The sequence below is a fragment of the Gymnogyps californianus genome, chromosome 4 (genome assembly GCF_018139145.2).
Source record: "Gymnogyps californianus isolate 813 chromosome 4, ASM1813914v2, whole genome shotgun sequence".
Taxonomy (NCBI): Eukaryota; Metazoa; Chordata; class Aves; order Accipitriformes; family Cathartidae; genus Gymnogyps; species Gymnogyps californianus.
The window spans coordinates 44,765,100-44,788,097 of NC_059474.1; the positions used below are offsets into that span (position 1 = coordinate 44,765,100).

At 40.1% G+C, this 22,998-nt stretch overlaps 1 protein-coding gene across 2 annotated transcripts in view; it reads right to left on the minus strand.

Moving 5' to 3' along the window:
- Positions 1-21,805, minus strand: part of KLHL2 (kelch like family member 2) — a 59,982-nt gene extending 38,177 nt beyond the window's left edge. For both annotated transcript variants that reach the window (XM_050895651.1, XM_050895652.1), the window contains exons 1-4: positions 21,738-21,805; positions 18,586-18,711; positions 14,117-14,223; positions 9,378-9,499 (exon numbers count right to left, since the gene is read on the minus strand). In XM_050895651.1, the coding sequence (XP_050751608.1) occupies positions 9,378-9,499; positions 14,117-14,223; positions 18,586-18,711; positions 21,738-21,760 (378 nt within the window). In that variant the 5' untranslated portion in view covers positions 21,761-21,805. The remainder of the gene's footprint in view (positions 1-9,377; positions 9,500-14,116; positions 14,224-18,585; positions 18,712-21,737) is intronic.
- Positions 21,806-22,998: the final 1,193 nt, after the last annotated feature.

Consider the following 22,998-nt stretch of genomic DNA (forward strand, 5'->3'; position numbering starts at 1 on the left):
ATAAAAAGTGATGGTAAGCTGAAATATGATGGTTTCAAGATCAAGCCGAGTTCAGCAAACACCCACTGGTGGAGGATATGGAAGATGAGGGAGATGAAGATCACGACAAATATTTTAATTCCCTCAGAAACAATGGACCACCACGTGGTCTTCAAACACCTTCAAACACCTCAGCGCTCTTAAGACAGAGGAAGAACATTTTATACTGGCATTCCTGAATTTTAGCCCTGATTCTAAGGTCCAATACTTAAAGCAGCAGTTACAGACAACAGTGTTAATTACTCATTTTTGACAACTGTATTTCATCTAAAAATTAATGCAGCTGACAATTTAGTGTGTCACTGCATAATCTGCTTTTACCTGATGAGAAATTATGTACCTGTACCTCATTTGTAAAAGTCGTATCTTGACAAATTATCCTCTACCTACAGAAACTCACAGAAGTAATAAAAGAGCCCAGGTATATGGTTTAACACATGGCCCTTCAGCTAAAAAAAACTGAGACACATGTACTTGCTGCAGGGGCACATATGACAAGTTGTTGTTGCATGCAAGATGATTATCAAGTCTTAACAGGTCAAAACATCAACAAAAATTTCATTTGTGCCCATTTGAGGCATCAGAACACAGTGCAAAGACCATTTTTGTTTGAATGGTGCTGAAAAATTATGCAGCATGACAATTTAACATTTCATGTTATTTAACATTATATGGAGAGAAAATCCATTTTTGAGCAACTGTATCAATTGTCGCCAGCCAAATCTGTCCAAAATGTTAAGCTTACAGGAGATTATTTGGGTATCAGAATTCAGTATCAGCTCAGAAAAATAAAACTATATGAACAGCTTGAAAGAGAGCTGGACAGTTGTAATGAAGATTTGGCCTAACAGTCTGTCTAAAAAACTACGTGCTGCACTAGGATACTTTGCTGAGAGTTTCCTGGCAAGTTAAACTTAAGTCACAGGAAATACAAATTCACAGATTTCAGCTTTAAAGATGCTGTCAACGATATTTATAAACTTTAATGTAAAGTCAGAGCTTTTTTCATTAAAAAAAATCTACTGCAGTTATTGACAGAGAAATCAGTGCAATATTGCTCCACTGTTTTAGGGACAGTAAGAGAAACAAATACATTCACGCCAAAAAAATTATCTCGGGGGGGGGGGGGGGGGGGGAGGGGGGAGGGGGGAGGATCACTTATCTTCAATAGCGTTAGTATTGTCTGACCTAACTTCATTCTTCTTTAGGAGCACACAGAGTTTAGCAAGAAACTCAGCTCAGAAGGATACTCACATGGCCCAATATTCTGTCTCCAGCACCAAACATGCAAGCAGCCATGTACTGCAGGAAAGACTTTGGAAGCTAAACCAAGATGAAAAAGTTGTAAGAAGTGGCTGTCCAAGTATTGTGGAGATGCAAGAGGATAGCTGTACAAAGAACTGCGGGGGGAAAAAAACCACTGGCTTAAAACATGCATCTAGGAACTCAAAACTGTATTCCATTAATAAATAATATAGTGAAGACTTCAGTGGGAAATACAGCTATTCTCTGAAGAATGACTTTTAAATGCTGTCACCAGGTAATTGTGGTCAGTAAATAGAGGCAAATAAAAGTAAATAAAAGGCCTTTATCGACAACCAGCCTGCAGACTTAAGGGATGCCGAATTTAACCTGTGGTACAGCAGTAATAGTTTTATTAAGTTACCTGCATCTGCTAGAAGATTGTGACTGCTTCTAGCCAGAAAAATTGCTATCATTACCCATACCATCATCACCAAACTGCACTGTCTAGCATATAATAGTCTATATGAAAACCATTCAGCAATTGCTGTTAATTCAGGATAAACTCTTCTTAAGGAGCCCTTCATTTCAGTAGAGTGCACGACTGGGGAGGTACTGGACCTACATTAACTATCTGTTGGTCTCTTGGTGACATGCAAGGTGTTAATCATGACCACTAGGGCTGTAATTGCCTAGATCTAGCCTACTTAGCATTCCCTCTTTTCAAGATATACTTTCACTTAAGCTGTTTCACTTTCCCTGATTATCAAAAAGTCGTTAAAGAAGTTGACTAGAGGCACATCTGCAAACGCATCAAGATCAAACTTATTCCCTTCCTGCCCTTTTCAGGTTCCTAAATCAAGTGTAGCTTTTTTTTCCAGGCATCTCTTTCAAAGGCTCTCTGGAGGAGAGCAGCCAAGTTCCTGTGGAAGCAATTTCAGCATTACTTTGTCTCAAAGCAGTTATATATAGAAAATATATGTATATAATGTTATATTTAAAACAGGACCTACTGTATGGTAAGATTCAGTGAAAGCTTCACAGCATTCAGTTCAGTTGAATAAATATTTCTTTTATCTCTCCCACCCACTTACACAGCAGCAGGCACACTTCCAGGACACAGAATGCACGTCTCTGTTCAAGTACTGAAATGAACTCTCTCCTCTTACGATGCCCAATCACACATTTGTAAAGGACAGTCAGCCTTCAGTTCTAGAAAGGAAAAGTCTATCCCATTTAAACCAGAAAATTTCCTATGTTCATAAAGAAAACTGAATATACCCCTTTGAAAGGTGAGGGACATTTTTTGATCCAATAAGGGAAAAGAGATGCTCTTTAGTGTTCAAAGGTATAATTTATCGGTAGGCTTTAGAAACTCTTGAAAAACATTCCAAGTTAGGTATCTAAAATGAAACTAGTTTCAAAAAACATGCTTTATGTTCTTTACACATCACAGTGTTGCTAACTCATATAAAGACTGTTAGTTTAGTCACCAGTTCATATACACAAAATACTTCTTTTGAGGATAAAGCTTGACAAGCATCAAAACATTCCTAGGAGTATTTTGACTCTCAGCTCAAATACAAAGACAGTACAGCTCTGAAGATTACTGGAATTTAAGCTATAGTAAGTTGATCATGTAAGTGCTCAGAGACTGTGGCAAATACTAAGTAAAGTAACGAGTCTTATAAACCAGCTTATACTAAGTCATTTTATGTTTTCTTCAAGCTAAAAGCACACACAAACAGCTGCTGCTGTTCAGCTGATGCGCAGTAGTAAGTTGTTAAACTGGTAATTCCATCATGATCCTGAACCTTCTTTTTAATTAAACTCCTGTAAACTGGTGTACCTGTCCCTTAGTGGAAAGGGTACCGAAGGAGGGAATCTGAAACCATCACGACACACAGGCATGAGAAAAAAAACCAACTTTGTTACCAAATCTGATATTCTGGTCATACAAGTTTCAGAAGAAACTGGTAGCCCCTAAACAGAGGTCATTTCACATGTCCCACCCACATAAAACTGCATGTGATGCATCATAAACACACCACTTCTAAATATAATACAACAATTTATTCTGAGTATTTTGATCAGAATTTATCCTAGTGCTCAGCAGAAGAACAAATAAGGAAAGTTACATGCTGTGCGGAATTTTATTTTTGCCTTTAGATTAGTATCCAGTAAAGATAAGGTCTACGTTTACCATGCCTAATGTTTATATGGACTTCATATTAGTGATGGCATATTAGTTCCAATAAAATGTAGTGAAAAATATATCTACTCCTTGGTGGATTGTTGGGTTTTTTTGTCCTCCTCAACAGAAACAAGTCTGGATTATTCATTCTTCTGCATTCTATTCTGCGTAATGGTCTCTTCAAAAGATATTCTACATTTTTCTTTCAAACATTTTTAAAATTACTTGTAAGCATCTTTCTTCTCCTCCTCCTCTGCCCTCTCACCCCCAAATCAGATGTAAGTTTACAAGATTTTCAGTACATTTTCAGATTTTCCATTCTTTTCTGTTATTGCTGAGTTTTAAAAGATAATTGAACACTTCTCCAAAATGAAAACAATTAATTTCTTTAATTTTTTTATTAAAACCAGTTTTAACATGTGGCTGTACTCTGAAAACAGACTTGCAAATTGGCACCTCTTTATAACAGATAGTTTCCAGTGTGAAACTGAAGTCTTGCCCACTAAACTTATTGAAAGATACTCAACTACTATAAACCAGATAATGACTTCTGCTGGTTCTGGTTTTGGTTTATTAGAACTATGATGCTAATAAGCATAAATACTTACAACAATAAATCACTCAAATTAGCATTTACCAAAATTAAGAGGTACCACAAGTTCCTTCTCCCACTGCATGACAACTACTTTCATGTTCTCATTCTCTCTCTCTCTCTCTCTCTCTCCTAGCATAAAGAGAAAGTGACTGCTAGAATCAATGTCGTTACTGGAAAAGAGAGCCCACTCAATGACACAGAGAAACAAATCCTGTATTTTACTCACAGGATAATAATTTCACTCTATTCTGCATTAACAAGGCTTCAATGGACTACTGGGTCCAATTTTGACCATCACATGTTAAAAATGTAGATATAGGTGAACTGGAAAGAGTCTAGAAGAACAAGAAGAATGGTAAAGGATTTAGAAAGCATTGCCTCCAAAGAAAAGTCTATGACGTTCAGTCTAAAGAAAAAAATTAAATTATATGAATGAGAACAGTCTTTCAATACATAAGACTGTTACAGAAAAACTAGCAACAAGTTGCTTTACAAGACAGCAGAAGGAAGTACCAGAAATTGGTCTAGTACAGACCAAGGAAGATTTAAATCAGATACTATTTTTTTAACTAGAAAAGCTATTAAAGCAACTGGAACAAACTACATAAGCATTGTTATAAAGTTTCCACTGTTAGATTAAATATACTCTGCCAAGACTAGATACATTCAGTCACTGTTTCACTTTAGAGTTCAACAGCAATTATCTTTTGTGGTATTCCCTGTAACCTCCCATTCCTTCTTCCTTTGTGCTCCTTTAACATACCCTCAGTCCTGCCTATCCAACTGTTTGTGGGTCATGCCATGAACAAAATCCAGAAGCTGACCATCTTGAAGAGCACACATCTGTTTTCATAAGCTGTGGGACTTCTCTGGGTTTTGGTGTGAGGTATCTGTTCATTTCCAAGCTAGAGGACTTTTCAGGATTCAACAACCCTGCAAAGTTGTTCAACCAGTACAACCTACAGGTGATGAGGTGCAGCACAAATAGTCAAAGCCCGTGTTACCAAATATTGTACTGTAGAACGATTGCTTTAGTAAAAAGTTTGGACAACATGAGGATTTTTTTTTGAGGATTTCTTAGGGAAATCAGCTGCTTTTTCGGACCTTGTTTTGACAGCATCTCAAATCAAATGTGCTGTCAACTCTTACGCCCACGCCACATGATACCATACAAATAGAAGCGTGTCTGTTACACTTTAGATGGCAATCCGCGTGAACAGTAAGAATTACAAAGGAAAGATGCATACGTATTGTGTGTTCATGTGTTTATAATACACTTATTACTATGCAAACATTGATAATTTCAGAAAATGAACACAAAAAATGATACATATTAAAAAGGATTCTGTTCAGGATTTTGGACTTTGTGTTGGTTGTACCTAACAAAATTCTTTAAAGGGAAAAACATGCCAGAACAGAGCTTTGTAAAAATACCATTATTTGTGATTTTCTCTTCTGCTCCCATGCACACTTCTTGTTCAAAAGCAAGATAGCATGTTTATCGGTAGGTCCAAAGTGAAGCTACATGTAATGTTTTCCCCAGGCAGCAGGGAAATGTCCACTCCCAACACAAGTGTATGTTCCCACACACAATACGCTATTGTGTGAACACAACAACCAGCAGGCCCATGTTATAAACCAGATCCTTGAAGCGATCCAAGTTAAGAATAATTAAAAAAAAAAAAAATGCTGGGAGGAGCATGGGGGGGAAGGAGTGTTGTGTTGTTGGTTTTTTTATATAAGTTCAGTGATTTGGTTTATAAAGCAGTCCAGTAAACAGTTGTATCAGCACAACTACAGGAACAGAGAACTGTAGCAGGGAATCGGAAAGGAACACAACCAACTTTATCCCATGTTTACCCCAATCACCTCCCACTCACCCTGTACCAGGCTGACCTCTGAAGCCCATAACAAATCCACAGTCCGCAAACAACAGCAGGAATTTCTTCTCCGATATATTTGTGCTCAGTAGAGGCCCTAGGTACATGGCTGACTAAATACGTGCTGAAATGCATATGCATAGCGTGGGAGAGTTACTCACGCATGAGCTTCTTATAGTAACTAACTCTCCCACATTGTGCACTGCGTGTAGTTAATACCTGTATGGAAATTGAAAAAATTTGATGTGCAAGAAAGTTGATTTGCCTTCTGAAAATATTAACTTTGATGTTCCCTTCTTAAAACATGAAAAATGTGATATTGCATTAAGTCTGACATTTAATTTCATTTTCTGAAAAAAAAAAAGAAAAAGGAAGAGCAGAGCGTTGAGAATGCAGGAAAACGTGACATAATATGTAAATACAACAGAAACACCAGTATAGCATTATGCGAAGTGAATGCCATTAGAGATGAATGATAAAATAGCTCATTCTAAATGAAGGACGAATACTAGAAGAAAACCAAGAATGTATACATTCATATACCAGCTGTCTTACTGTTGGCGGCTGGGGGGAAGCTATTGAACCAAGAACTGAAGAAAAGAACAAATGTTCTTTTGTATTTAACTAACATAGTGGTAACAACCAGCGCTGAGAGCCTCCCGTGTTGACAGTTTATGCACTAAATGAATGTGTTGTTCTCCTCAATCATTGATTACACCTGACTTTTTTATGCCCCCCCCGCCCCCAAAACATACAAGTGAGAACATCACAGTGGGGAGCAGAAATGAACAGCTCTTACTCAGAAGTTGCAAAGGCACAGTAAGGAAGCAATCTCCTGTCCACCTCTAGCTCAAGTAAGATACTAATGAAAGAAGCTCATAGTTAACCTGTCCCTTGAGAAAGACCAGTGAGCTTGGCTATACCATTAAGTATTCATTTATAATTAGTCTTCATAAATATACAATGTAGCTATTTTAATACCAAAGAGTACTTAGCAATCCTACATTACTTAAACATGAAGCGCTTACACCCTTTTCAAACATTGTATCATGTATTAGAAATTAATTCAATACCTATTCTTACTATATATAACCTGAAGAGACAGAATAATGCACTTGAAATCCCATGAAGGATATCAGAATAAGAATCATAACCAGCTACCTAGAAGCTGAAGCTCCAGTTTAGCACATTAGCCCAAATATAAAAAAAGTTGAGAGACAATATTACATGGTATCTTAGGTTTTCATGGTTCCGTATTCCTACAAGATAAATTCTTAACCATGACCGAAATTTCACAATACCTTCTAGCAATAGTTATTCCTGTCATATAGACAGGAAATTGAGAGATAGAATTAATCTCAAGAGCATGCAACATGTTTATGGGGAGAATACAGTTTTAACTAAGGCCTGACAGTCTGCACTAGGTTTCTAAGTTTCCAGAAGTTCACAGTAACAATTTTCCCATCTTGGCTTTCAAACTTAAGGAAAAGGACTTGCATCAGTGTATCTGTTTTTATCCATAATGTTGGGTTCTGCCCTAATGCAAATAAACACCACTTATCTAGTAGTAATAATGCAAAAAGGATGAAAGTAACAAAGTAAGAATAGCTTTACATTCATTACCAGTCATATTACAAGTATATTCAGTATCAATATTAAAGTGCAACTATATTGCAATAAATGGAAATCCACTTAAAAGCTTAACTGTCTTCCCAGTACTCAAGTAACCACAAACTTGTCTTAGCACTCACCAGGCCACATTATTTATATTACCATCCTCAACATCATCAAATATATCTTCAGACAGATAATCTGGAGCTGCAAAAATGAAAGCCCTATCAGACTCAGCAGCTTTAAACTTGGAGATTTCTGGCTCTTAATGAGCCCTGTATGAGGAAGAAACATAACACTGACTTTTCCTTCCCATAAACATAGAAGAGTCAGCATTGCCACTGATGGGCTAAAATGCATCCTCCTAGGCAGCACCTACACCCAAAACACAGCAGGCTGCCTGTTAAGTCCAGTCTGATACTATGGATCAAAAGCACAAGATTAAGGTCATTAAGGTGTGTCAACAAGACAGAATATTCTGCTTTAAGGATGAAAAGCCAGCATGATCAAGCAAGAAGAGGTCTATTAGGGAATCTCTGACACCTCTGGATTTTGCCCAAGGTCTTCCACAGTGATACAGAGATTTGTGCAACCACCAGATTGGCAAGATATAACATAATTTCAGACATTTTTTTCACTATGTACACCCATCATCAGACCAGAAGTAAACAATTCCTTAAGAAGTAGGTGACAAGAAATTAATCTTGCAGAATTAAAAGACTTATGGTATGACCTAAGATAAGGAAGGTTTAGTAGTAGGATATATATTGTTTTAAGTTGGTAATATTTCTCATTTCTTCAACCAAGCTTAGCTAAAACTAGTAGTGACCCCATCGGATTCAGCAGCCAATAAAAAGCTATTAATATCAGCCTAATGGCCAATAAAAGCAATTAATTTCAGAATACAATTGTAACAGAAGTTTTCAATGCCAAATACAGCAACATGGTTTTGTCCCCTGCAAAACCAGTAAAATAACTGCAAGTAATCTGGCATTGGGCAAAAGCAGAAACAAGGGCATAGGAGCAATAAGAAAAACATGAGAATTAAATATATCACCTGTTACGCAACTAGTTTTAAACTTACCAAACGTCTATGTCAAATCTCAAAAGATAGTGGAAGGAAAATCTACTCTGTCCATCTTCAGGATTTGTGGTTAGAAAACATTAAGGGCAGGAAGCTATGTTTTCTAAGCTTGTGTTTGTTTTATTCTAATTGAAGTTTCAGCTTAAGGTACAGCTGATTAGAAAAACTGATTAGCTCTGCGTGGGATGGGCAAAACCTTCATGCTAGATATTGGTTGACTTTAAAAAAAACACAACACAGCAGTAGCTAAAAATTTCTGCACAACTGGCCACTGGCAAGGTACAGAGACTGAGCAGGAGGAAGTACTTGATTCTGCAGGCTAGCAGAAAAAAAATATATTAAAACAAACAGAATAGCTTAATTGGAGAACATGGTTTCACATTTAGGAGAAATCTACTTTGTTTATGTAAATTGCACTAAAGTATCAGAGAGGGGGTGGTACAGAGGTGGCTGACAGCATTAATTTCAGGCAGAGTAGACCATCTATTTTATTGTATTACATAAGGTTTGGTTGCAAAGCCCATTAAAGTCAACTGACTCTTCATTTACTACAATAGTCTTTGAATTTGACCCAGAATTTAAACAGCATGACTACTTGCTTTGTAAGCACAAGGTCTGAAAAAATTCCAGTTTGCAGATGAGATTTCTCATGTTGGAGTTGAACCACACCGACAAAATTAATGATTCTGCACATTATATCTCTTTTGTTGCAGAAAATATTCTCACTCTTACCTGCACATTTTCTTCTGTAACTTGAATTTCAGCAGTGTAAATATAATCAATAAGCATCCTCAGAGTCCAGCCATCAACTTCCTTTATTCGAACTCTCTTTGCTCGGCTTTCACTCATCTCACCTACAAATACAGTTTATTAGTTAAGTAAATTAGCTAGAAATACAGCACAAATGTATAAGTTTAATAGCAGCAGAACTTTTTGTGTATGAGCAGTTGTGATAATAAAACAACTTTAATAATAATCATTCAATTTCTTTCCTTCCTCCCTCCAATGAGAAAGGAAGACTTTGTTGCTACCATCATGCAAATGCTACCTAGGTTAATACTTTTACTGCAGGTGACCTATTTTCTCCAGTGTACAATATCAGGAAAATATTGTTATCAGACCTAAATAAGACTCTTCAAATGCATACAAAAACATTTTGCTGGCAAAGTACACTATTAAAATACTCTAGCTTTATTAACTTCTTAATTGAAGGAGCATACCAAATGCAGTCCAGAGTAATTTTATTTAAATAAGAAAAATTATAGCCCTACAGAAGAATTAACATATGTATTTCTTTGCTTGCCTACTTATTATTCCCTTAGCAATTTCACCTCTGTCATTTAACAGTTAAAACTCAAGCTAAGATAAAATGGTAAGCAAGGGAAAACTTGTTGGATCTCATTTTGTGGAGGCTGACATATTAGCCATATGCCACAACTGATCTTCATAGAAAGGCCTGCAAAATAGCTTCTGCCTTCTAAAATACAATATTTCTCAAAATGCAACATTTTGTTTATATCTGAAATAATTGCCCAAAGATACATCTTGAAGTAATGATTATAACCTTCTCCGTGACTACCAACCACACATCTGGTCATCTCAGACCTTTAACCCTTTTTGCATTGAATTCCACTGGGAAGGGAAACATGAACTATACCGGTTATGTTGGTAGATATATAAACTTTGACTTTGGAAGAGTATATCCCAGTCTCTGGATACATCAATTTCTTATTCTTCTATATTGGATGTATTCTTATTTCTTTCCCCTAGGCATCTAGAGATAAGGGTATTGATGAGATAACAAATTTAATGTATACAACAACAGAAGCAGACAGGATGGGGAAGTGAACAAGATGTTGATCATTGCTGATATTTCCTTATGAAGTACATATGCATTTTCATTGTTTGTTACCCTGTGGTCTCTAAGGTTGGTGCCAAAAAACGCATTTTACCCAGTGCTTTTGGCAAAGGGATCATCACTGAGAAATTTGTTACCATTATTCATGCCTTTTTTTGAGCTGAAGGGTAAGGAATGGCATTTTAAATCAACCCTTTAAGTGGTAGGAAGTGCAGAAGACCATCTACAGCAATATACTACTACTTAATAGCAGCACGGGTTGCTAGCGTTCTAGAAAACAGCGATGAAGAACCACATCAAAAACAGCAAAATCCAGCCCCTGCAGAACTTTCTCTTTTCACCTGCTCTTCTGAAACATTTCCCTACACCTTTGAAGGATGATTGCAGCGTGTTCTCTGCAGGGCCCTGTATTCCAAGTTTTTACTCCTAGTTTGACAAAGATTAAACCTATTGATCTTCAGAGCATGTATGCTGCAAGTTATTTGTTATGCAAGCTGCTGTGGAGGCGGTCCTTTGGGAAAATTGGGGGGAGAGGGGGGGAAGCAGAGTTTGATATTCTACAAGCACATTAGGTTTGTTTTCAGATTTTGTCAAGGCTTCTAGAGCCATGGATAGGCACATTCTCTGTTTAACAACAGAGCCCAGAATATTAAAAAACAAACAAACAAAAACCCCAAAGACTTGCTTCTACCTTCCATGCTAAACAGACATGCAGTCTTACTGCTATTCTAGATCAGTCCTCTTGTGATCCAGCCTTGTTTGACAGATCATGTGCAGGAAACCATAGATTCACTCGCTAGGCAGTCTCAGTCTAGAATTCAACCTCCTGAAGAACTTGGTTCATGACTGGGAAGTTGCACCACCATAACTCCACAGAGTTGTTAGTGACAGGAAAGCGTATCATGAACAGAAAGGAAAGCACTGAGCTGATCCAACCTCCCCAGCAGCAGCAGCAGAGCACTAGTTGAGTTGAAGTTAGTAAAAGGCTACCTAAAAAGCTTATATGGCTCCTCACAACGTAATGTAAGGAAGGCTTTTCTTTTCTCTCTTTTTTTTTTTTTTTTAACAGAATTTTACAAATGGAGGATGGAAGCAAAGAGAGCAGGTAATTCCCTAAGGATAAGCACCATCACAGAAGAGAAAATTAAACTCAGGTCACCCTTGTCCCAAGCCAGGCCCTACAGCCACCGAAGTGTCCCTTCACTGATGTTTTATAGACCTTTCCTCTAAACATTTAAGTGTATTTAATTCAGATCACAATACATTTTTCTAAAGAATTCCACTGTATACAGAAGGAAGAATTATTCCTAGTGACATAGTCCCAGATGTCTAATTGTTCTTCCCCCCCGCCCCTTATAGGATAATTGTTACTAACTTACTAAATTTTGTAACTTTAAAAGGCAGTAACTTTTTCCTTCTGGATATTTAATAGGGCTACTTCTACCACTACAAGTGCAAACAGGGGAAAAAACCCAGGCAGAGGGTTTGATCTCCGGTAATGCCATAACCCAGCCTGCATAGGAGTCAGTACCTAACGACTCAGAGAAAGATGGAAGTAACCTGCAAACATGTGTCTAAATATAAGCTTCTAATTTCTACTCAAGAAGTAACCCTGAAGCATAAAAGTGCAATTTTTTTTTTTACTGTCTTTTCAGTCACTGTTTTATTCTGGATGGAGGAAGATACTTTTCCATTTGGTTGTAGCTGGTTAAGGGATCAAACTTGCTTATTTGAACTTGCAGATTACTGGATGAGAATACAAATCCACCTGAGAAGTGTGAATTGCAGGGTTCATGAAGATAACAATTATGATGAACTTCAGGATTTTTTTTCTGTGGGGAATGGCTGAAATGCACCAGCACCACAGCTGGGCCTTGCTGAAAGCAACCTATGAGAGTAGTACAAAATCTGTTGATAAATCTTGAAGCCACAGCTGAATTCTATTTAAACTCCCACCCATTTGTTTCACCACAAACATTCACACAAACATTGCCACAGATGTATGGGTTAAATACTTCCCACCCATTACTCAGGTGAGCATTCCCACCTCTCTCACCACTGGCAGTCAAAGACGACTTACGTTTAAAAACATAAAACAAGCAAAAAAATTTAAAAGGGACTGAAGCAAGGAAAGAACCAAGATTTCAGTGATTCTGTCTGAGGAGCGGCCACAGACACTGCTGCACTGGCACTCCTAACAGGTAATAAATTTCTCCACAGAAAGGGCAGTTGGAGCGAGCAGAAACATCTTAACCACAGAAAGCATAATATACAACTATACACTGAGTAAAGAGTATTTTCAATGTGACAGTCAACAACAGTTAATCTTTAATACAGAACTAATGTAAGAGGCTTGTGTCTCTCTGTTACTAAGGTGATGAAAAGGAACTGTAGAAGCAGCTGTTTTCATTCTAATTTTAAGGACAGCAGTAAAAATTAAGAAAGAATGTATCAGTCACCTGGAATGTTTGTCTCAACCACAAATGCAAACTTGAAGAACTACTAGAGGAATAGATATTTAATTTTACACACAACTTTAAAGCACTGTTGCTGCTAGTAGTGACTCCACTTCTAGCTTTGGTTGTGTCAAAATATTTGCATATAAAATCAAGAATAATCAACTGCTTCCCCAGGATACAACAATACTTCAAATTTCATCAATCTTCCAGTTGCATGCAATTAAAGTTATTGAAACTCCAATTTGCTTGTATACAGGCAGGCCAAGAGTCACATTTCTGCCTCTACCTGAGCTGGTGGTCAGAAGCAATATGTTGCAGAGAATTCGTTTAATTTCAGACAGTCAGCATTAACTACCAAACCGACACAAGATTTGAGAAGGAACAGACAAAACTGTCTGTCACAACTGTCAGAAGTTAATTTTAACATGCATTTAGTAGCATTCTCACTCTGACACCGAATTCCACATGATTTCAATGTGATTTGTAACCATTATGGAATTAAACCCACAGCACAGGAATTCAGCTGGAGGCTCCTATGAACCTGAACCTATCTTAGCCTCGCAAGCCATCAGCATTCCTGTTGTAGCAGCAAAGCAGTAATTTGGCCAGCATGGAGCGAGCAGAGGCAGAATCAAGCCTGCACAGAAAAGTTGCGGCAATGATGCAGAGTACATCTGTCACAGAGAATTACCCTAAAAATACCAAAACATGCACTCCAGCTATAGGCTGCCAAAGCCACAGAAAGCTTTCCTATCTACTAACAGCCTAGAGTACTCTGGGTCTGAAGAGCATAGCAGCAGTAGTTGTTAAAGGACATAATTTACTCCAAAATTCACATGAAGGTTATTTTAACCTTCTTTTGGACCAGTGAGATTACTAGAGCCTTAAAGGGTATAACAACTCTACTATTCCTGGCTTAACATATAAATTTGTTTAAATGAAGGAGACTTTTTAAAGCATTTATCATGCTAACAAAGAGTAAGTTGCCAGTATGTCCTCAGACTGCAAAAAAAAAAAATTCATTAAGAAACCCAAATGTTGCTATTGACTTATCTAAAAGTTAAATGAGATCCTAAAAAGCAAAAGTCATTTAATTTTGTGCTTTATACAGTTGGATTGGATTAGAACATGGTAAGTATTGAAACATTTGGTACCTGTAAACATGGCATGGAAGTAGGGGCTGCAGGCGGCTAGCACAACTCTATGCGCTGCAATTTCCATGTCTTCAGCTACTATCGTCACATCACACAGCAAGTTTTGACTATTTAGAAATATCAGAGAAGGCAATTTCACATAAGTGAACTACAACAGAAAAGCATACATTATCACACACAATATCTTTTCCCATGCCCTCAAAAGAGGCAGGCAGACAATGTTGATGAAGCATTGTTTTTAAATGTGTTACACAACCACGTGGCTGTTACTCAATTGGATTACAGATGGTGCTTGGGTACACAGAACTTTCTAAAAATCAAACAACTGAATTGTGATTCCTTGCACAGAAGTTTTCTGCACTGAATAACCAAAGTTTGTATCAGCCCAATTTATAAACCTTCTCACTGAAAGTCTGGGCCTCTTTGAATAACTATGATAGAACAAAAGCATTTCATATACACAAACACTAAAAAAATTGAGGTAAGAAATAAGATTACAGATAACAAAGAATCCAAACTTCAATTGTGATGCCTGTGTCACATTACACTGGAAGCTCATGCCTACTTAATTGTTCAAAATCACTACTTGATCATCTCTATATTTACTGTTTTCCAAGCATTCTTCATACACAGCTCATGCACACAGTAGCAATTATTTTTTCCACTCTAACCAGTGTAGAATTTATTATGGTTAACTTCATATCTTGCCTGACTTTTTATCTTCATTACATCCATTTGCATTCTTGTCCTTTGTGACTGTAATACATATTTCCTCCCTCTTCTGTTGCAACAAAGTAACTTCTCATTTATAATCATTCCTAATACAGGTGTTTCCAATGCAGTTTACAGCTATTGGATATACCTCTTCCAGTTAAACCCACCATACCATGTACTCTTTATAATCCAATTTTCTAGAGGGGAAGGGGGGCGGGGGGAACCAAACCAACCCAAAACAAAAAACCACCACAATACCAAAAGGCTGCAATTTCCCAGCATCTAAATAGCCATAGTCACAGCTGCCTTTTATTTCCTTCTCATGCTAGCACTGTTCCTGTAGAAGTAGCATACAATCCACGAAACTCAGAGCCAGGGCAACAAAGGGAAGAGGAGAAAGTACAATTTAACAGAACATATTCCTTAAGGGTGGAGCTAGAGCTGTACGTCAACCCAGGGATCTCTATTCTCAGTACTTTCGAAAAGATGAATTTTTACCTTTCCTGAATATATATTGCAGTTAGAGTGCAGACTTTCTGATAGTTTGCAACTACCACACAGAGTTGTAGCAGAGAATGGGGTGAGCAGTTGCATTTTGCTCCGACAGAGCTAGAGTTCTCAGCCAAATTGCTCAGGTACTCACCTCAGTCCAAAGAAAACTCTGTGATCTCTCAGCCTCTGCAATCATCCAATGTCTTTGAGCACAGCCTCAAGTAAGGTGGCCTTGTGGAGGTCACACCAAAAATTTTGGTGGCCACAACTAGCCTTTGGGGCCATATTGCTATCCTGGCATTAGAGTATTTTCCCCCTTTCAGCTCTTAATACCTACAGCAACTATCTAAGTCTCATAAGTTTAGCCTGCAATACGGTTATTATCAAAAAAGATGTATAATATAAGGTAATGACCACACCCAGATGAAACACACAATTCAGAGGAGCTTGAAAACAACCATTACATTTATTATAAAAAAATTGAAACATAAAGCTGCACATAAGAGGTCATCAGATACCCAGCTTTTTCAGACACCTACACTTATCCTGACAACAGGAACAAAAGGTTTTATACTTAGCTGCATAGAAATACCAAAGACAACAATGAAGCCAGAAGCAACACAATTACATCAATACAAAACTCCAGCTAATTAATTACATTGCGCATATATAGACATAGTAACTTAGAGGTAGTCCAGATAGATCTCTAGTCTGGAACTGCATTATGTGAATGAACATGCTCTGCGTTACTACAAAGCTGACAAGCTAAGTAAACAACTAAATAAAGAAACAAGCTTATAAACTTAATCATGTAGTCTGCTACAAGCATCTTGTGGCTTCCACAGCAACTCAGCACCTTCATTTCATGAGGACACACCAATTTATTTTAGAAAAGCTTGCATTCTGAAGCAATGTTGTATTAATTTGCTTGTATAGAGCAACTGAATGAACACAGCTGGGGGGGTACACCATCTTGGTAAAGGAAATGACAAAATGAGAAATGGGGGGGGCAAAAAAGTATAGATTTAAGAACAGTAACTGTTTACCAGCTTGCAGGTTATTCTTCATTGGTTTATATAGAGAAAGGTCATTACCCAGATCTTCAAAAGATTTTGGTAAAGTCTTGTTTGTAAGAATGAGTATTTTAACAAATATAGGTAAGGTCAAATTCCATTGTGATAAAAGCAAATTATAATGAAGAGGAAAGATAGGCATCAGAGGGTAATTTCTTCACGTGTCAAGAACTAATTAGCTATCCTAATGATCCCTCTGACTCAGTGTTGAGGTGATGGTGAGTAATGAAATGACAAAAACTACCAAGGACAAAATTACTCAAATTTGTCAAAACTTGAAGGCACACAGAAAAACCTTCTTACGAGCTAATAGAACCAGGCTACTTGACAGCAGCCAAAAATGTAATATAAACTCACAGACTTAAGCATTCCAAAACCACTTTAAAAATGTAGTCAATAAAATCGAAAATATGATTTACTTGATTAATATTAGGTCTTCATTTAGAGTAATGAAGTCTGAAACATTTCTAAAATATTTCAGTTTATTATTTCAAACAAAGGCAAATATTAACGTTCATAATCTTATCTAATTAGCACTTACCGTTTTAAAAGCTGTATTCAGCTTAAATAGTAAATATTGCTGCATCAACTACCTTATTAAATAAGAGTTACAGTTAAGGTTTGCATGGCACTGCTCCTGTTCCAACTTTAACTATTTATACATACAAGACAAAATTGCTCAAATTGCTTCTACAGCAATTCGAATTTAAGTAACCATGGAAACTAAACTATATTCTGAAAATAATCCACGGCCTTCAACAATGCACTCTGCTGGAAGACCACGTATCTTTTACTCACAACGCAACAAAATGCAGGTAAGGTTTCTGACTTCTGAAACTGTTGTAAGATTCATCCTGGAAAACTGTTTCTTCACCTAAACTCTTGCTCATCCTTAGGAAGTCATGGCCACTGGCTCTAGCCAGGCTCTATTACACTCCTTGAGACACTGAATCTGGTTACTGGGATCCTTGAAAAAGCCAAGGGTGTAAGTAAGGTGAAGCAACAAGTATCAGTCCGTCCAGCATAAGGTAACTAGTCTGTTAACATACTAGAAAAATAGTCTCTGTTCTTATCCCGTTATCCTCAGACTATGGAAGTCTTTGAGATGGATTTAAGTCATTTACAGTCAGTGTATGATTTTCTTCAATCTTCCAGCACAGTACAAACTGTCACAGCCAGATAAATACATCGATCTGATCACAGTATCTACCACAGTATTAAAGATTTACCCATACGGAACAGCGGAGATCAAAGGCAGAGGCATACTTGAATAGGGTATCAGTTGCTGTCTTTTTTTCAGGTGAAGCCTCTCCAGTTTTTAATCTTATAGGGGAAATAACAAAGGACTACAGGATTTTCACACCCTCCGGTATTGTCTATGCTAGAGAAGTGTTTTATTTATTTAATTTCTCCATTGTTGCTGTTAGTTATAAAGCTGAATTACTGTCAGTGATAGTTGTGAGTCCTAATTACCAGAGCTCAGTTGTGAGCTCTAATTACCAGCTGTCACAGTTTTCAACACCATCTCACCTACTCATATGTAGAAAATAAATCAATATGGGTGCTAAGAACAGCATCAGCACCAGTCTCTCAGTTTTGCTGAAACTGATGGTAGTATCACTCAAGGTCTTACAGAACTTTACTGAGAAAAGTTACTTTCAACATTTGATTTGTGAGTCCATCAATTTCTCCCAGGGGGCAAGCAAAAGATAACTAAGAAAAGAAAGTGTATTGTCAGTTGGTTTACATTGTTAGACTGTGACCTATGTCTCCAGACTAGAAGATTTTAACATTTTTCCAGTTTGCAGCCTACCACAAAAATCAACAACAGGCATACGAAGAGCCTTAGGCTCAACTAAAGAGTCACTTTTCATCTATCCAGGAACAGCTACATACAAGACAGGATCAGTAGCTCTAACTCCTTAAATACAACCTCTAAGTATTTTTCAAGTCTCATAAACCTAGTTTTGATTAACTTATGATGGGCAAAAACATACTGCACACATTACAGCTATCATCACATGACTATCATTCAGCTATCACTTCATTGTATATTTAATCCTTCTCATCAGCTACACTTCTGGAATTGCGTGTTCTTAATAAATAAACTATTACTCATAACTTAATAAATGCAAATGAGAGCAAAAATGTATTATGGACTCCAGGCAGATGTATACAGTGAAGTAATACCTTCTTAATTCATTCATAACTTTAAAAGCTTTCTTCATGTGCCATGGATTTACTGTAACAGGACAGTGAATTTCGGTGTTATCATCTTTCAGATCCAAGGGCTTCTGATGGCAAAGTTTGGTACATCTGGAAAGAAAGAGAAAAAAAGAAGAGAGTTAATGCTTCTGTCTAATCTCCAGTTCTGTCACTCTTATTTTCTCCACCTTCATCTTGGGGAGGAGGAGAAAATTAGCACTCCAACTTATTCTTTACTCCAAGCAATTTTGGTTTCCCTATTACCAACAGTGTGGAGAAGGAGGTAGAATTCCCGAGGAAGCGATAAGCTGGTTACCAACACTAGTGATGCTGACAGAGGCACTCAGGGCTAACAATAATCTCCACTAAGGAAAACATGAAGATGATGCCCTAGAATATTTCCAATAAGCCCTGAAATGAGGGGAGAAGCAGGGGTTCGGGAACTTTTAGCCTGGTGCCCATACAGACTGATGGCAGAACGCAGCACCCATCACCCCGGTCTCTCAATGCCTTCACCGCCTGCGAGACAAGGGCTGCTCTCTGCCCTTCCACCAGGACCTCCCTTACTGGTTCACGCAACTCCCAGTTCATCTCTGACAGGAACACCACATGATGACTACTGTAATTGTCCAGGCTTTCCCTAGCAGCAGCATGAGACATAGGTGAGTATGAGAAAAACTGGGTAGTTTTGCAGATCCACTCAATGTTTTGAAAAGCAAAAGCGACCAACGTCTTCATTTTTTTTACTCTCAAAACCCCACCCAAAATAGCAAGAGAAAAACTAAGCAGTGTGAAAAATCATCAGCTCTATCTACAATTATCTCTTTCTATAAGAAATACCCAAGTTCTACAGACACTAACTTCTGTATAAAAATTATTATGTACACCCCTCAGTCACTAGGACTGTCCAAACCAGCAAGTGGGTTTTTCATGCCAAGCCAAGCCAAGCCAATGAGTTTCGTGTTTACAAACACAGTGTTATTCTTACCAAGCAAATTACATTGTTGTAGTACTTAGAAAATGCTTAGCATCAGGATGTTTTCACCTACACTATTGTAACCGTATTCCTGAACCTCTGAGCTGGAAACAAGCAAAGTCACTGAAGTCACTTGGTGGGGCAACTGACACTGGTACATCAGAGATTTGATTTCAAGTGAAAACCCAATCTTACTTGCTTTAGGAAAGAATAGTCAAATTGAATGTATGCATCGACTGCCATAATACCACCTCTCTTCTACCATACCTAAAACTTTTTACTTGGGCACGTCTAAAGAAGCTTAAAAGAAAAATTCAACAATAATTTAAGATTTTAACCAAGAACTCTATATTCTGTGCACTACAACAACATGCAAAGTAAAGCAGTTGGCTCTAGTTTTCATGATTCCAAAACTAGCTACAAAATTTTGGAGCAAAACAGCATGAAACTGCATCAAGCAACAAAGGAATAGAAAAAGTCTCTGTAAAACACTGGCTAACAAAGCAAGGTCCATCTACAGAACTCAAACTACTACCAACTTACTACATTGTACCATGAAACTGCTATGAATTAAAAGTTTCATGCTCAGTTTTGAAAATGATACAACTCATTACTGAAAGGGGCCAAGTAACAGATACCAATTTTGCATCAATCAGAAAAAAAAAAAATCAAGTTACATGTTATAGAGCACATACACATGCTGCTGTATGGAGGTAAAAAAAAAAAAGACATCCTATCTAGCAAACTCCTTTAGACTGAATTTTACTTTTCTAAATTATGTAACATATGTAGTGATCAGCATTCAAAACAATTATACACAGAAATCAGTGACTTCAGGAAACATTCAAAACACCAAAGACTAGCTGTGAGGAAGAGACCTTGCTTTTAATTATACCACTGACTTATCAAGTCCAAGATAAGAACGCTTCCTCTATGGCACCTTTTTACATCCCAAAGCAATGCATCAGACACTGATGTGTACGTATCTGCATACGTATACAGACTACATACACATCACATACAGATATGCAGGAAAAAAATGTGGTCAGAGTTGCCTGTAAAGAGCTGCCAAGCAACCGGGATAGATGGAGGAGTTCCTATGAAGCGTAAATTCATTTGCTGAAGTTTCATTAGTTTGTCACAATAGATGACTTTGTTTTAAGGTAATGAAGCCTACAAAGCCATCAGTCATATGCCTTGTGTTTTGAGAACTGCTAGTCTGCCTAAAGTTACTGGAGTCTCTCCTACCATTTCACCAGTTGGGTCAAAGCTGTCTGCAACTGGTTCCCTTTGGTTTGTTCTCAAGAACCTCACCCACAGCATACCTGAAAACTACCTCCTGAAGGCGCAGGACGAAGCTACGCTAAACTGGAGCATATAAAAGACTGGATGAACCCAACTGAAGTGCAGCTGGAAATACGTGGCTTGCCTAGCGCCTTGCTACTAAAAAAGATGCTTAACTAAATAACCAGAAAACCGACAGTGTGATGAGCATGACTGCTGAGTCAAACAGGGAGTAATTTGGGACCACATATGGAGGAAGCAGAAGGAGTGAGGGGGAGGAGGGAAAAAAAGAAAAAAAAAAAAAAAAAAAAAAAAAAGAGAAGCCTGTCCCCGCAAGCTGGAAGGCGGCGGGGCGGGGGTGCCGGCAGCCCTGCCCGCCCGCGGGGAGCTCAGCGCCCGCTCCCCCCACGGCCCAGCCTGCCTGCCCGCCCGCCCGCCCGATGCCCGGCCCGGCACCCAGCGCCCCGTCGACGCGGGCACCGCAGCGGGCGGCAGCGGCACGACGGGGCATTTCAAACCACCGGGCGGCCGCGCTGGCCCCGGGCAGCCCCGGCCCGCCGGGCACCAGACACCGGCTCCGCCAGCCGGTCGCCGACACGACCCTCCCGCCAGCGCTGCCCCGCGCCGCCGGGTCTGGGTCCCCCCCCCGCCCGCGGGCACCGCTCCCTCCCGGTGCCGAGGGGCCCGGGGCGGGCCGGCCGCGCCACGGGTCGGGCGGCCTGCGGAGCGCCGCGGCAGCTCAGCTCGCTGCTACCCGGCTGGGCCGGGCCCCGCGCCCCCAGCCCACGGCACTACACAGCGCTCCGCTCACGCACCGCCGTCCCGGCGGGCTCCGGGAGCCCGGCAGCCTCCCCGCCCGCCCCGCCGCCGCACTCACACGGGCGGCAGCAGCATCTCCATCGCGGCTCCGCTCGGGCTTCCTCCGTGCAACGCGGGCGCGGCGCGCTGCCGCCAGCACCATGCCAGCCGCCGCTGCCCCCGCCGCGGGGTGCCCGCTGCGCCCGCCCGGCGGAGCCCCCGCCAGCCGCCGGGAGCCGCCGGCGCTGCCCACTTCCGGGTTCCCGCCCGCGGGAGGGCGTTGGCGGGGCCGGGCCGCTGCGCGCAGGCGCGGCGGCGGGGAGGGTGCCCGGACCGGCCCCTGTGAGGCGCGGGGGGCGGCCGCCCTTCAGGCGGTGCTGGCGGGCCCGGTCCCCGAGGTGGGCAGGCTGCCCCACGCCGGAGCCTCCCGCCCGGGTGCTGCGCTGGGTGCCCTCGGGGCTGCGGGGCGGTTGCTGCCTCTCAGTGGGGCAGCCCTGTCCCAGGGGCTTTTGGACGAGGAAGATGAGGCGCCGCTGCCCTTTGCTGGAAGAAGCGTGGCCTTCGAGGGGGACGAGCCTGGGTCCAATGCCCTTCTCGGTCCTAGGACACCCAAGTGCGCCTCTCCCACCTCCCGGGAGAGCGGTGGCTCAGGGCAGGGCCGGAGAGCGACGCCCCCGAGCTGCCCTACACAGGGACAGGTCCCACAGAGCGCCCAGGTCAGGGTGTCCTCAGCACCAAGGAGGATGGCTTGGGCCACTGGCGTGGGGACACAGAGGTGCTCTAGGCCCTGAGCCAGGACTGTTTTCTTTTTTCTTTTAGAAAAAAAAAAATTAGCAGTGGTCACAGGTTTCCTCTGCGAGAAGACCCACTCCCAGATGCACGCCGTGGAGGGGCATCCGCAGCCTTGTCCCAGGCCAGCTGAGGAGCTGGCCGGACACCAGCTCATGCAGGTGGTTGCAGCTCGAGCAGGGGCCGAAACGAAGCCCAAAAGTGCATCGGGGCGGAAAAGAGGGGTGCACCAGTGCTCTAGTTCGCTGTGACCTGCTGGATCTCATCCGCTTTTATTTCATCCAGTCCAGCTCAACAGCGACTGTGCCGCTCAAAACAGCTGCCCTCCTGTCTTCAGTCGTACAATCGCAAACGTCGCTGACGTTGAGCATTAAGTACTTGAGTTGTGTTTTAATGTTTGCTTAAGTAGCCTCTGTGATACAGAACAGCAAAAAGAAACACAAACAGGACAGGGATTTATTTCAAACACATGCCTTTGTAAGCGACACTAATTGAAGCAGTAACAAAGAATACTAAATTTAGCAACTTCTGACTTGGGGCATCAAAAAGAA